At 45.0% G+C, this 15115-nt stretch overlaps 1 protein-coding gene across 2 annotated transcripts in view; it reads right to left on the reverse strand.

Annotated features, from left to right (window-relative positions):
• FRMD3 (FERM domain containing 3) overlaps window positions 1-15115 on the reverse strand; it is a 310403-nt gene that overhangs the window by 76678 nt on the left and 218610 nt on the right. For both annotated transcript variants that reach the window (XM_060609959.3, XM_060609958.3), the window contains exons 7-10: window positions 14663-14750; window positions 12984-13072; window positions 9776-9839; window positions 8560-8648 (exon numbers count right to left, since the gene is read on the reverse strand). In XM_060609959.3, the coding sequence (XP_060465942.1) occupies window positions 8560-8648; window positions 9776-9839; window positions 12984-13072; window positions 14663-14750 (330 nt within the window). The remainder of the gene's footprint in view (window positions 1-8559; window positions 8649-9775; window positions 9840-12983; window positions 13073-14662; window positions 14751-15115) is intronic.

Genomic DNA, 15115 nt, shown 5'->3' on the forward strand with positions numbered 1-15115 from the left:
AAACCGGTGTGGGCTGCTTTCTGGCAGCTGACTGCCCTGGATGAGGATTTGTTGTCATTTCCTTTGCTCAGAGACACTCTCCTGAGAGGTTTACTGCCAATTCCCCACCCTCCCAAATGTGCGGGCAGACTCCCACTCGTGTTTGGGTTGAGATTTCTTCTTTTTAAATGTTTATTTTTGAGAGAGCACAAGTGAGGGAGGGAGGGAGGGAGGGAGTGGCAGAGAGAGGGGGACAGAGAATCAGAAGCAGGCTCTTTGCTGACGGCAGTGAGCCCGATGTGGGGCTTGAACTCAAGAACCTCAAGATCACGACCTGAGCCGAAGCTGGACGTTCACCCGACTGGAGGGAGATGGTCAGGGGGAAAGAAAGGTGGCTGGGTTACACGACAGGTCTCCAGGTGTTCCCAGCAGCATCTGGAATAGGGGTCAAAACCCCGTGGCTCAGGCTCCATCCCTAGAGATTCTCATTCAGCAGGTCTGAATTTTTTATCACACCCCCCGTCATTCCAAGGCAGTACGCCTGCACCTAAGAACCCTGAACCCCCACATTCTCCTTGAATGACCCAAAAGATGGCGTTTTACCTGGAAGAGCAGAGGCCCAAGGCTCCTACCTGCTTTTGCAGCTTTTCCAAGCCTCAATTTGTCCATGAATTTTTTAAGGGGCAGGGGGAGGGTATTACAATGCTTAATTCATAGTGTTCTCAGGAGCGTTAAGCAAGATCAAATGATTTGAAAGCTCCTGATCATTATGTAATAGTTTCCCTCCCTCCCTAATATCACTCTCAAACCTCTCCATTGCCTTCTCACTATTGAACCATGAGAGCCAATCCTCTGAACCATGCAGATTCTGGGGAACTATTTCAAACACCCCGAAAGCATAAGAGAACCTTCATGCTCTAACTAGCAGACACGTTCCGGTGCTCAGTTCACCAGGCTCTCACATCCACAATGAAGCCGGAGCAAAAGTCTGCCCACTGAAGGCAATGAATGCACAAAGGCTAAACAGTAATTCTGTCTCCTCCAGCCTTCTTTCCTGTCTGCCCTCTCCCTCCTGCCATCTGCAGCTCCCCCATCAAAATCTCAGCAGAGAAGCTACAGAAGACTGTTCTCAGACATCTGACCTCACAGAGAAACCCGGACAGTCCCCAGTTTACCAACACCTGGCCTGACAACAACTATGTATCCACATGGTGGCCTAGTCACAGCTCCCCACTACCACCACCCCAGAACTGAAGCCACTGTACCCAGAGATCCCTTCCTACCACATGAGGGGGTTCTGCCCAGTCCTGACATAGAAGCTGTGCTTTCAATGGAGTACCTGGGGTGCCTGGGTGGCTCAGTTGGTTGAGCGTCTGGCTCTTGATTTCAGCTTAGGCCATGATCTCACCGTTTGTGAGTTCGAGCCCCACATTGGGCTCTGCACTGATACTGCGAAGCCTGCTTGGGATTCTCTCTCTCCCTCTCTGTGCCCCTCTTCTGCGTGCACTCTCTCTCTAAAAATACGTAAATAAAGCTGAAAAAAAACTTTCACGAGTGAAATAAATAAACGGGGTACCACGAGATGTGTGAGGCGTGCCATGCATGCAGACAGCACCTGGAATGCACGAAGTGCTCACTAAGTGTTAGGATCATGTGACACACAGCGCAGCCCTGCAGAAGAACACCTCCCCTCGCCCCCCTCTGACTCCTCCCCTGGTGCCTGCTCCTACAGGTGCTGGGGAGATGCTGGGTGGTGCTCCAAGACGTCACCTGTAGAATCAACAATACAATTTCCCATTTTATCATGGTTTACAGCTTTTGGAGTCACTACAGGCATAACAACACATGGTTATTATTGAGCACCTACTATGGGTCATGCACCATCCAAAGTATCTCAAACATTGATTTGGTTATTCCTCATAGCTTTCTCCTAAGAGGAAGCAATCTACCTTTTTATGGGAGGAAACTGAGGCACAGAGGGGTTAACTCATTGAATGATAACATGATAGAAGCTGGAGAGACCGGGTTGCAAATCCAGGTCTGTATTTTTTAAAATAATGCATCAGCCATGCAGGTTCTCAGGCTTCAGGGAGCATCAGATTCACCCGGCAGGCTTCTCAAAACACAAGTTTCTGATTCAGTAAGTCTGGGGTGCAGCCCAAGAATCTGCATTTCCGGCAAGTTCCCAGGCAATGCTGATGCTGGTCTAAAGACCCTATTTTGAGAATCACTGGATTAGAGCATTTAACCCTCAACTGCGCATTAGCACTGCCTGGGAAAGATTTAGTTCTACTAATATCTAGATCCCTCATCCCAGATTCTGATTTTTTAAAATAACTTTATTGAGATATAATCCACATACCATAAAATTCACCCTTTTAGATCATATACTTCAGTGGTCTTTAATATAATTCACAAAATTAAGAAAAATAAAATATTTTCATCACCCCAGAAGGAACCAGCCTCCCATTACTTGCCCTCATCTTCTCCACTCCCAGTCCTAGGCAATCACTAATCTACTTTCCGTCTGTAAGGATTTGCCTATTCTTGACATTTCATACCGATAGCATCATACAATGTGTGGCCTTTTATGTCTGGCTTCTTTCCACTTAGCTTCATGTTTTCTTTCTTTTTTTATTTATTTTTGAGAGAGAGAGAGCGCTAGCAGGGGAGGGGCAGAGAGAGAGAGGGAGACAGACTCCCAAGCAGGCTCTGCACTGCCAACATAGAGCCCGACACAGGGCTCCAACTCATGAACTGTGAGATCATGACCTGAGCCAAAACCAAGAATCAGACACTTAACCGACTGAGCCCCCCAGGCGCCCAAGCTTCATGTTTTCCAGGTCCATCCGTGCTGTGGCACGTAGCACTACTTTCCTCTGGATGGCTGAACAATATTCCATTGCATGGATATTCCTCTTTCTTTTATCTGTTCAGCAGTTGATGGGCATTGTAGCTATTATGAATAATGATATGAACATTTGCGTCCGTGGTTTTGTGAGAACCCGGATTCTGGTTTTTTTATGTATTTATTTATTTATTTTTTTGAGACAGAGAGAGACAGAGCATGAATGGGGGAGGGTCAGAGAGAGGGAGACACAGAATCTGAAACAGGCTCCAGGCTCTGAGCTGTCAGCACAGAGCCCGACGCGGGGCTCGAACTCACGGAGTGCGAGATCATGACCTGAGCCGAAGTCGGCCGCTTAACCGACTGAGCCACCCAGGCGCCCCTACCCGGATTCTGGTTTAATTGGATTTGGGGGTGGGTCCACAGCTTGGTAGTTTTTAAAAGCTTCCCCAAGTGGTTCTAATGTGCAGTCAGTTCTGAGAACCACTGGATTAGAACCTTATTACTCAAAGTGTGGTCCACAGGCCTGCAGCACAACCTCACCAGGGAGCTGATTAGAAACATGGACTCTTGGGGCACCTGGGTGGCTCAGTCAGTTGAGCATCTGACTCTTGGTTTCGGCTCAGGTTATGATCCCAGAGTCCTGGGATCCAGCCCCGTGTCAGGCTCTGTACTAAGCAGAGCCTGCTGAAGATTCTCCCTCCCTCCCTCCCTCCCTCTCTCTCTCTCTCTCTTCCTTTGCCCCTCTCCCCCACTTATGCTCTTTTTCACTCTAAAAAAAGAAATATGGACTCTGATGCCCCACCCCAATCTAGCAAATCACAATCCACATTCTGACAGGATTTCCGGGTAATTCACATGCTTACAGAAGTGTGAGAGGCCCTCATGCAGGGAGCTGTCTGGGCCCTTACCCACCAAATGTAATGCCGTTTCTCTGACAAAATATGTACCAAATTCTGGGAAAGAAATTTGTCAGGGACTGCCTTTAGCCCCTGCAAACAATCCCGTACAAAGTTGAGGGTGAAGAGTGTCATTTGAGCCTCTACAGTGTCCCCAGGGCATGGCATAAAGCAGATGTGACAGATTCATTGACTGGAACTCCTCAGCCCCGAGCCCTTCAGCGCATCCCGTGTGCGCTCGGGGAACCAGCACCGCAGGAGCGGCGGCACCTAGAAAACACACGGCAGAAAGGAAGCTCAAATGGTGGCTGTCAGTGTTGGGGATCCCCTGGGGTTTGGAGCAGGAGGGAAAAGCAGAGTTTCTGCACTGGGCTCCATTCCCAGGCAGCAGATCTCAGAGCCAGGGCTCTCAAACCTGATGGGTGGCTGTGGGCCAGCTGACAACTAGCAACACATTCATGTCTTAAAAGCACACTAGGGAATTCCTAGGCATCAGTCACCCGCCTCCCTCCCTGTTCCCAGGGCAGGTGAAGCAGGAAAGGAGGGAGCAAACCACCCCCAACCCAGGAAACGAAATCAGGGCCTTGCTTTGCCGGCAGAGACCGTTACAACGCAGTGCCAAGTGGACAGAGCTAGAAGCAGGTGCCCACCCCTGAGCTTAAGAGATTTAGAACCCTTCAGAGTCAAAGGGCCTGGGCTCTTGAACCAACAGGTGCTCAAAAATCTTTCGTCATCAGTGAAGGGGGAAGTAGTCGTGGTCACTGCTGCGACTACCACCCATAGATGGTCAGTGTGCCTGGTACGACTAAGCACTGCCCGGCAGGTATCACCGATCACATTTTAAACGAAAAACAAAGTCGGGGCTCAGGGTTTAAGTGCTTTGTTCCAGGCCACACTGCTAGTAAGTGACAGATCAAGACTCAAAGCCAAGCCTTTCACTTCCAAAGCCCATGCTCGTTAACACTCAACCACACTGAGGCAAACGAGTCTCGCCCGAATCCCTGTCCCCTCCATTGTACAGGTGAGAAGGCGGAAGCCAGACCTGTCTGAGGTCACGCCACGTAGCTGTGTCAGAACAGGTGATATCTTTCCTTCTCCTTGAAGAACAAGGATGGTTATGGAACAATGAAGGAACAAAGGGTTCTGACAGAACTCAGATAAGTACAAGTATGAGGGATCAGATGTCCTCATGAGGGAGATGGGGATAGCCTGACCTAACAAAGTGCAGGTGCAAGGACTCCATCACCTCTGGAAGGTCCCCAACACATGATGGTTTGATTTATAGTATTTTTTTTAACGTTTATTTATTTTTGAGACAGAGAGAGACAGAGCATGAATGGGGGAGGGGCAGAGAGAGAGGGAGACACAGAATCAGAAGCAGGCTCCAGGCTCTGAGCCATCAGCCCAGAGCCCGACGTGGGGCTCGAACTCACAGACCGCGAGATCGTGACCTGAGCTGAAGTCGGACGCTTAACCGACTGAGCCACCCAGGCGCCCCGATTTATAGTATTTTTAACGTAGGATGAGTTTATCAGGGTGTAGCCCCATCATAAGTCAAGGAAGATCTGTAAGGTGCCACTCGTCCTGCCCACTGAAGCCTCTGGGTCTTTGGAAACATCCACAGAAGACGGGGAGAGGTTCCTCTGATGTGCCTGGTCGTCCCATATAATGATAGGATTACCACACTGACCTCTTCCCTCGCTGCCAGCTAATGAGCACACCCTAAAATGTGCAAAACAAACCCCCCAGTTGGCAGGGTTTTTCTCCTCCTTCCCCTCTTTTCAATTCTGTTTTTGTCTTTATTTGACTCCATCCATCAGCAGACTCCCTCACACATGATAGAACAATATGTATGCAAAAGAAGCAATTAATGGCCTAAGTTGTTCTTTGCTAGAGATCCTAGAATTTCGATAAGGATCTTCAAAGCTGTGCTAAACCCCTCCCAAGAAGGGCTTACTGAGGTGCCTCTAAAAGGTCTATCTATGGAGTGTTTCCCTTTCCTACTCTCTCCCCCTACACTGTGTGTGGCCAGCAGCCATCAAACTCTCCTCTGCTGCCTCTCTCACAATGGCTGAGCCCTCTGTTCCCGCCCCATCATCTCCTCCCAGTCTCCTTCATCCACCCTCCACTCCAGCCTTGTGTAACTTCTCCTCCACAGTGTCTTCCACTTTCCTGCCTTGGTCTCTTACTCAGAATGTCCTTTCACCACCTTGCTCCCCCAGCAGCCAGACTCGCCCCTCTTTCGGGGTCCCCTCCAGCATTTTATTTGTACTTCCTTCTTGGTCTCTATCACAAAATACAAATCTCCTGAGGATAGGAATCAGGCCTTATCAATTGATCCAGGAAACATTTTTTTAATACACTGGATCTTTAGCAGATACAAAGATAAATAGAACCTAGTTCCTCCCTTCAGAGAGATCTGATCTAGTACAGATACGTACATAAAAATCTACAATAAAATAGGTCATGATGCATCTTGTCTTGCTTTGTCTCAAAACTCCCAACTACCAACTCCCTCAATCATGAGAAAAGATTCGTTCAGACTAACTAAATGTCTTCAAATTATCCCTTGACAGGAACCAGATGATTTTATTAAAGGAGGAACAGAAGAGTCCCAAAAGCTTAGGCTCCAAAAATAGTTTGTCAGTTTCTCAAAATGTTCTGCATAGTTACCCAGTGATCCGAAAACTCCACTTCTAGGCATGAACCTGAAAGAACTGTCCATAGAAAAGCTTTTATATGGATATTCCTAGCAGCATTATTCATAATACAAGAGCGAACAACCCAAATGTCCATCAACTGATGAGTGGATAAACAAAATGTGATCTATCCAAACAATGGAGTATTTAGGCATAGAAAGAAATGAAGTAGTGATAAATGCTACAACATGGATGAACCTTGAAAACACTACCTTAAGTGAAAGAAGCCAGGCACCAGAGGCCACATAGCTTCTGATTCTGTTTATATAAATGTCCAGAATGGGTGAATCCATAAGCACAGAAAGTAAACCAGCAGTTGCCAAGGTCTAGGGAGAGCGGGGAAATGGGGAGTGACTGTTAACGGATGCAAGGTTTCTTTCAGGGCTGGGGAGGGCGGGGGGCAGTGGTGGGGATGATAAAAATGTTCTGGAATTAGATAGCGGTGATGGTTGTGTGACTTTGTGAATTATACTAAAAATCACTAAATGTATACTTTAAAAGAGTGAATTTTGTGGTACATGATCTCAATTTTTAAAATAATTTAAATCAACAACAAAATATGTGCAGGCCTCAACTAGAGACAGAGCCTCAAACACTCTGCCTCTTCCTCTCCAGCTGTCATGCGCACAGACAGACTTGGACATGCTGATTTCAGAGGCCATCAGATATCCTTATATACCAGTTCCCAAATACCACAAGAGACCCACTGATGCTTTGAGGTGAAGATGGTTGTGGGAAGGTCTTGATACATGTTCTCATTCACAGTATTGTGTAGTTAATCTCATCCAAGGGCTTTCAATACTATGCCTCTGAAACGATCTGCCTGGGACAGAGGGGTCTCCCAGGATACAGGACTGTCAACTAGTCACCCAAGCTCCTGGGAAGTAGTGAGCAATGGGTGAAAGGTCTCCAGTCCCCAGTCCCAACTCTGGTCCCTGCCAACAACCACAGCTTCTCTATTTTTACCTGTTTTTCTCTAAAGCCTACTAGGGTTTGTCTACACATCTGCTTGAGGAAAAGAGCTCTGTGGATAAAAAAGGATTTGAAAAAGATTGCCCAAGCCATCATTCTGATCCTTGTCAGCCAAAGCCCAGGAGGTCCAGAAACTTAGCATCTTCAGAGACAGGTGTCTAAAGCGGGCGGCAGAATTCAGGGTTGGGGGCTGACAGAGCAAAATGTCACCTGAATGAGCTCCAGGGGCCAGCAGTGCTGATACCCTGGGCAGGGCTGGCCCGGCTCTTGCCTGCATCCATCACCACCATTCTTCCAATGAGCAAATGTGTCTCGAAGAGGAGAATCTGGAACTCGGTGGAAAGATCTCAGATTTGAAGCTCTTTTGAAACCTGAGAGCTTTATGGGTGGTTTCTGAAGTCCTGTCCAGTACTGACTTTCCATGATCCTAGGCTCCAACAGCATTCTACCCACAAACATTTGGCTCTCATCTCTGTATGCTGAAGGCTTCTTATTACGAACACCTGTGACTCTGCCAAAGCTTTCCTTCTCTGGTTGTGCGAGCACATTCAGCCCACATTCAGAGTAAGTCAGAGAGTATTAACTCTGCCCTCTGAAGTGGCCTTCCACCAAAATGAATGGGTAATTGGTAGACAAACAGCCCGGGTCCTTTGCTGGTCAGTGGGAGAACTCGGAGGGATGTTCTACAGCATGATAGAGTTCCTCAGAGGTGCTGACTGAGCACAGCTGCCCTCAGGAGTGACCTGCTCAACAATATGCCCTACATTGTTTGCTGTCCCATCTCTCTTCCCCAATCCCCTACTGGTATGTCCAGAAACCACATCCTAAAGAAACTACTTGAACTCAACTCTTCTCAAGGTCTGCTTCTGAGGGAGGCACCCAACCAAAAACAGATTCTGTGACATGTTGAATGGAAATAACAATGCTAAAAACAAACAAGCAGCCCACAGCAATTCTATGGGCATCACCCAAAGTGGAGCTCAGGCTTAGTTGGGCCAACAGTGGTTGGGAGTCAGCCTGCACAATGCATTAAACTTATAATTCCCTTTAATATAATAAAAAGGACTGAATTAAAAGAAATGATTATGCAGCTATTTGAAAAACATAAATGGTTCCATGGATGCTTTTAAAACCTGTGATTCAATGAATAAAAGCTACTCACTTATAAAAGGCCTGGTTCTCCACCCCACACTTCCAAAGATGTTTGCAGGCAGCTGGTGTTGAAGTATGGAATGCCAACATGGCTTTTTTCTAATAAAAAAGACAAAACAAGACAACAACAGGCATGTTAAACATAGTTTATGTTTTTCATGTTGCATCCCACCACCTACTAAACAAATTAAAAGTAATTTATGCATTACTATGGTCTTAAAAGTGTTGTTGGGGCACCTGGGTGGCTCAGTTGGTTGAGCATCCAACTCTTGATTTCGGCTCAGGTCATGATCCCAGGGTTATGGGATCAAGCCCCATGTCAGGCTCTATGCTGAGCACAGAGCCTGTTTAGGATTCTTTCTCTCTCTCCTTCTGCCCCTTCCTACTCCTGCTTGCATGCACTTTCTCTTTCTTTAAAACAAAAAAATAAATAAATAAAAGTGTTTTTGAAATGGTGTCTCCCCTTCCCTCACCCTTTGGAGACATCACGAATCTATTTGGGCCCTGTTTCTAACAAAAACAACAGCCTCACAACCCTTATCAACACTCCAGGAATCACTCACCTCTCGGTCAGACTTGGATTCCTTTAAAAACTTATTTGCCATCCTTGAATAACCAGTGCTTGTACTGAAAACTAGGGTCAAGAAAATCTGCAGACTTCCAGACCCAGCTCTGAGGCTCAAAGTTTCTGTAATGGCCTCCTCTCAAATGTGTTCCCTGATGAACCCAACCTACAACTGGTAACTTCTTTATTTGAAGACTCCTGGGGAGTATGGACTCTATTCATGAAACTGTAGACAGCAGTCATTGATTAGCCAGCTTTGGAAGTATTCTTTGCTTGTTTCATAAATCCATATTTTGGCAGATTACAGAGGTAGGAGGTGGTTCCATTTTATTTTATTTTAATTTTAAATTCCAATTAGTTAACATAGAGTGTAATATTAGTTTCAGGAGGAGGCTCAATTTTCTATTTCTCAAAGTCTATCCAAGGATATTTTTTTACACAGCAGTATATGGTCCAGCATTGCTCACTGACTTTGGTCTTTAAATGTGTAAACCCACTATCTGTTTACCTCTCAGATGTTCAGCATAGAGCTTCCATTAGCATCATTAAATTTCAAAGCGGTGGTGTCCTGGGGCTACAACACTAAAGGCACGTTTTATGCCTGTGTCTCGCTCACACACACGCACACACAACTACAGGTAATTCAAAAGCAGTATCTGACCTCCTTCTGGGTGCCAATCACATAAAATGTCTTCCCTTCAAACTTCAATTTGCAGACATCTGGCCTAAGAAAAGAAAATCTCTTTGGGTGAGATGCAAACAAAACAAAACAAAACAAAACAAAACAAAACAAAAAAAACAAAAAAACAAAAAAAAACATCCCTGGCAGCTAACCAAGGTACCTGGGTTTCCCAGAGGAATCTGGCTGACTCACAAATACCAAGCAGACTGCAATGAAACAAGATATTATCTTATCATCAGTGAAGGCCTAATGAGCACCAAAAAGCCCCCAAGTGAATTATACAGCAATTTTCTTCCCAAGAGAGGATCTGGAGGCAGCTCAGAATTATTTATTCCATTTTTTACAGTCAAGCTGCCTCTTTCTTCCAAGGAGCTCTGGGGGTTTCGTGAACATTAACGACCAAAACAATATTAACTGGCCAGCCCACTTTGCAAGGTAGGAAGAATGTGATCATTTCAGGTTCGGGTAATGAAACGACACGGACTCACAGTATCTGTCTCTCTCACCCTTTCATATCCATCAAGGAACACACACGACATTGCAAAATTTTCATTTCTGCTCTCTCTGTTCATGAAAGAATAGTTTTATTAGAGATTTAGATGTTCAAAATTGTGAGGACAACTTGACACATTGTACTCAGAAGAGTGATGTCTGGTTTTATCTTAAGGAGCTGCTCAATTAAAATCTGCCTGAAACAGGGACCCTAGGTCACCTCCTTGGTGAGAAGATATATGTAAAGAGAAGAGACAATTCTATTTCTATTCCTTTGATCTAATTCCTAGGAGACTGATATGTGCCCCTGTGCTTTTCCTGGGGGAAAAAGAACAGTGTGGTCACATTAAGCGGTTCAAACTTAGGAGAGCATTTGCAAGAGTGACAGAGTTCAGTGGATGTTAAAAAAACAAAACAAAACAAAACTAGGATTAACGTAGGAATCAAATTTGTTTTAGAAACATGTCCACAGCTGTTCCAAACACACGTGCCTAACTAGAGGCTGGAAAGGGGTGGGGGAGACATCAAACACCCCACCCACCATGAACTCCAAGATGTAGAACCCAGAAACAAATGGTCCGGGGATTGTCCATCTCAATTCTTCTGTGGACCCAGGAAGAAACAGAAGCCCAAAGGGCAGAGACTTGCAATTAATCTGCCCTGGACACCTGTCAGGTTCTCCCCTACCTACTTCAGAGCTCAAGCCATTCAGAAACCTGACGATCCAGCATCCGTCAGGACCCCCACGTCTCTTGTGGTCCTAGGGTAGGATTGGAGAATTCCCCAAATTTTCCATGCTTCCCAAAGTCAGTAGGAATTCCTAGGGAGCTTATTCTGGAATGGCCTGAAGGGTGATTAATAAATACCCTTCTTTACAACGTGCGGAAAACACAGAGAAGAAAACTATTCACCCCACCATGCTACCCATACACAAAATGTCACAGTTCATGAATCCCACCACTCATGACACTGTTGCATCTGATTCTCCTCCATCTCCCCTCCTCCCTGGAAGGCAGCCAGAAATAACTGACTCCCACCTTACGGATGAGTACACAGAGATTCAGAAAAGCCAAGAGGTTTATTACAGGTAAGTTTTGAGAACGCTCAGTGTGGAAAAAGAGAACAAGTGGGCACGGAGGGGAGCTGAAAGTAGGAACTGAACAAAAGGCAATGATAAAGAGGTCAAGGAAGAGATTGGTGAAATTGGGGATCTCAGAAAGAGAGGGCTGGTCATAAGGAAGAGAAAGTGGTGCAGGAGTGGAGTGGACATTAACTGGCTAAAGCTAACCCAGCAGAGAAGGTTTGAAAAGGTGGGGGGGTGCCAGGAGGACAGTGCACAAAGAGAGGGTGTTGATATGATAAACGGGTGCTAGAAGGAATCCTGAAGGTAACAGAACCTGGAAACCAAGGTTCAGGTAAGTATAAGAGCATTTCCAGCCCAAGACTGAAGATGGATGCCCACTGACCCGTCAAGAACAACTTCAGACCACAGGGGTGAGCCCACCGCCCAGTGAGACAGGATGGGGATGACAAACCTCTCAAGGGCCATCAGGGAGGAAACCAAATCAGGCTGAAAGTATGAACACCACTGAGCCTTTACAATATTCCACATACATTCAGCCTTCTTGTTCTTTGCCCAAACCATCCTGCTCCTTGATTCAACCCAGCAGGTGCTGCTGGTCATGTACCCTGCTCCACCCTCCCACTTCTGTACTGATGTGACTCAAGGTGACATGTTCATACAGATAATGCTCTTCTCAGCTGCAAGAGGTGGGTCTTGATTTGACCAACCCAGTCATGGCGTCCCCACTCTTCTCAGAAGGATTGGTTTAAGTAGGTGTGTGTAACCTAATCCTAGCCTATTAGATACATGGGAAGTCTCCTACAGGGGTTTTTGTTAAAAAAGTGATCATTGTTTTAATAGGAGACACATGGAAGGGGTGCTCTCCTCCAGGTAATGGGTATTGCTGTATGAAGATGGGATGAACAGAGTTGCATGTGTGGCCATCTTATGAGCTTGAACCTGGAGACAACAGCCACTCCCCTGGGATGACAGAGAAGAAAATGGGAGACCCAGATCCTTCACGGTGTTGTCAGGTAGTTAAGTTAAAGGATCATGGAAATGCCTGACCTCTGGAACTTTTGCTATGTGACATAACCTCTTATCTGTAAGCCACTGTGAGGAGATAGTTCTGTTACTTTGAGCCAAAAGCATCTTCACTGATATACTGGATACCATAGGATGAGTCTGCAACAAGGATTTAACAGAAGAGTATTGGAGAGAAGTGAGCAGAAGAGGGTCCTGAGTTATTCAAGTGAACTTGCACCTTTACCCTGCCCTGACCTACCCTAGGGTCACCCCTCTGGCCAGACGAGCAGCTACTGGTGAGGAAACACTGGACACTTTCTCTTTGGAGACAGAGCTCCTGAGCCCAAGACACACTCTAGGTCTCCTGAGGTCAAGGGCAACCTAGATTGGCTTTTATTTATAGATGTATAATCCCTTCATAATGACTCTCCACAGCAAAGAAATGAATTCTAAGCATTCTACCAGACATTTCCAATACTCATTCCCAAAGGGGTTCCCCTTTCTCCAGACATTTCCAAACAAACAAACAAACAAAAAAATCAAAGGCTGGGAAAGAAAAACAAGATTAAGAAAAATGGTAAGCCAGTTTCCCAAAGAAGTACTTACCATTTTATCAAATGGATTCTCTTATTTCCCTGAAATACCACAAAACCTGCTGCAGTGAATCCCAAAAATGTTGTTGTGCCTGTTGAATCCTGAAAAAAAAAAAAACAAAAAAAAACAAAAAAAACAAAAAAAACAAAAACCAGAAACAAAAACATCTAGATTGAGAAATATAAAATAAATGATAAATGGTATGCTCATTCATCTTCCTCCTGGGTTAATTTCAGGTTAATTCCATTGATTATAGTAATAAACTAAGTTTCTGAGATGGGACTTCCAAGGATAATACTTCTAAAATCTAGGGAAGGTCTGGGAATATGTAGCTTTTTCCTTCTACCTCTCCAGGAACATCCTGGAAAAATACAGATTACTCACAAACTACTATGTCTATTTCTAACTGTGTCCTGGGGCCACCTGAGTGCTCAGATCTGCCCTATAATGTGGGCAAACTATTCTCAGTCATCAAGAGCCCCCAAACCAAAGAGGCTATGAAACCAAAGCCCTGAATATCTAATTTAACTTCATTCAATTCCACATGATATTTCTGGCAATTTTAACATAAAGAAAGGTCCAGAAATGCCTACTTTGCTTTTAGCCTCAACCAGAAAAATTAAGCATAGATCACTAAAGGCAAAGGAAAGACAACAACAAAAATCAAGTCCATTTCCAAGTAACAAATAAACAGAGAGGCTCAAAATTGTGGATTAAGTCTAATTTGCTAAGTGGAATAAACTGATTTATACCATTACTAGGAAGAGGATCCTGGCCAATATGCTAAAATAATTGCATGGGCAGAGCAAGAAGCCCATGCCAATGTGAACAAGTACCTGCTGTAGTCATCTGGAGAGCCTGCTCTGCACCCCCACAGATCCTGATGTGATTGGGCGGCAGAAGTAGATGAAGCTACCCAGGTGCTTCTAATGAGCAGCCTGCACTAAAAGCTATTGACCTAGTACTTTATCAAACACTGTTAGCTGGTACCATATGGGTAAAGAAATGTTCCAGTAGGACTCAAGAACTTACCTTTAAGAGCCTGGCTGATATAAATGCTTAGTTTAGGATTCTAGTTAGTGTCTGGTTGATGCGTGGCTAGTGTAGGGTACGGAAAGAAGAAAGCTGCTTTCACGGACCATTTCTGGAAAATGTGTGCATCATCTTGGGGGCTTGTTAAAAAAGCATATTCCCCCACTGCACCCCCAGCGATTCTGATTCAGCAGCTCTGGGGTGGACCCCAGGTGATTCTAATACATGCTTAAGAAAAATACTGTCAAATGATACGAACAACAGAAACAGGAAAAACAATTATTCCTAATGTCAAAATATAATATTAAGTCTTTTTTTTCTTCTACCTTCCCGATTTTCAAGAGTCCGTTGTTGCTGACAATGGTCTTGAAAATCTGTTGGGATCCTATAACTTCTCAGGGGTAGAATCATCCACTTGATGGATAGATGGATGAATCATATGTGTTAATTGAGGAAAACGTGGCCACTACATAGCAATTAGCAAACTATTGGGAGGCTGCAATGGAGAAAATCAACTACCAGAACACGACACTGCAGCCTACTGTTGTCCCTTCCAATTAGGGGCAATGGATCAGGCTGTAGAAATATCCTGCATACCAATTAACTCTCTTGTGTGCAAAACAATCATTATATGTTGGCCTGCTATGAGGGGCACTCACCTTGCATGGGTGGGGGTCCACCCCATAGGTTTCCAAAGTGTGAGCTTTCAGGAGTAAGTTAAATTCAGCAACGGGTGGGCTCTGGCCTCTAAAAATCACACGAGAATAGTTTAGGGTGTTAATACAGAAGATTATAGAAACATAGAATCCTTTCATTCAATAAAATGTGATATCCTAAACTAAAAAAAGAGAGACATCCCTACATAAATAGTAATCAGTAAGACTGATCACTATTTCTCACCATGAAGAGCCCTTTGCTAAGAAACCTAAGCTCATGTTCCCTGGCTAATTGTTTCATAATAAACCTACATGTACTCTGAGGACTCCAGTGACCCGTACAGTTAATCGACATTATCAAGTTACCAATAAGTAAGCCTTGCAAATTCAATCTTAATATGAAATAGAAGTCAGCATCTGTTCTTTCCTGCTCACTTAAAAAGATTATACAGGGTA

This window comes from Panthera onca, chromosome D4, assembly GCF_046562875.1.
Source record: "Panthera onca isolate mPanOnc1 chromosome D4, mPanOnc1 haplotype 2, whole genome shotgun sequence".
NCBI lineage: Eukaryota > Metazoa > Chordata > Mammalia > Carnivora > Felidae > Panthera > Panthera onca.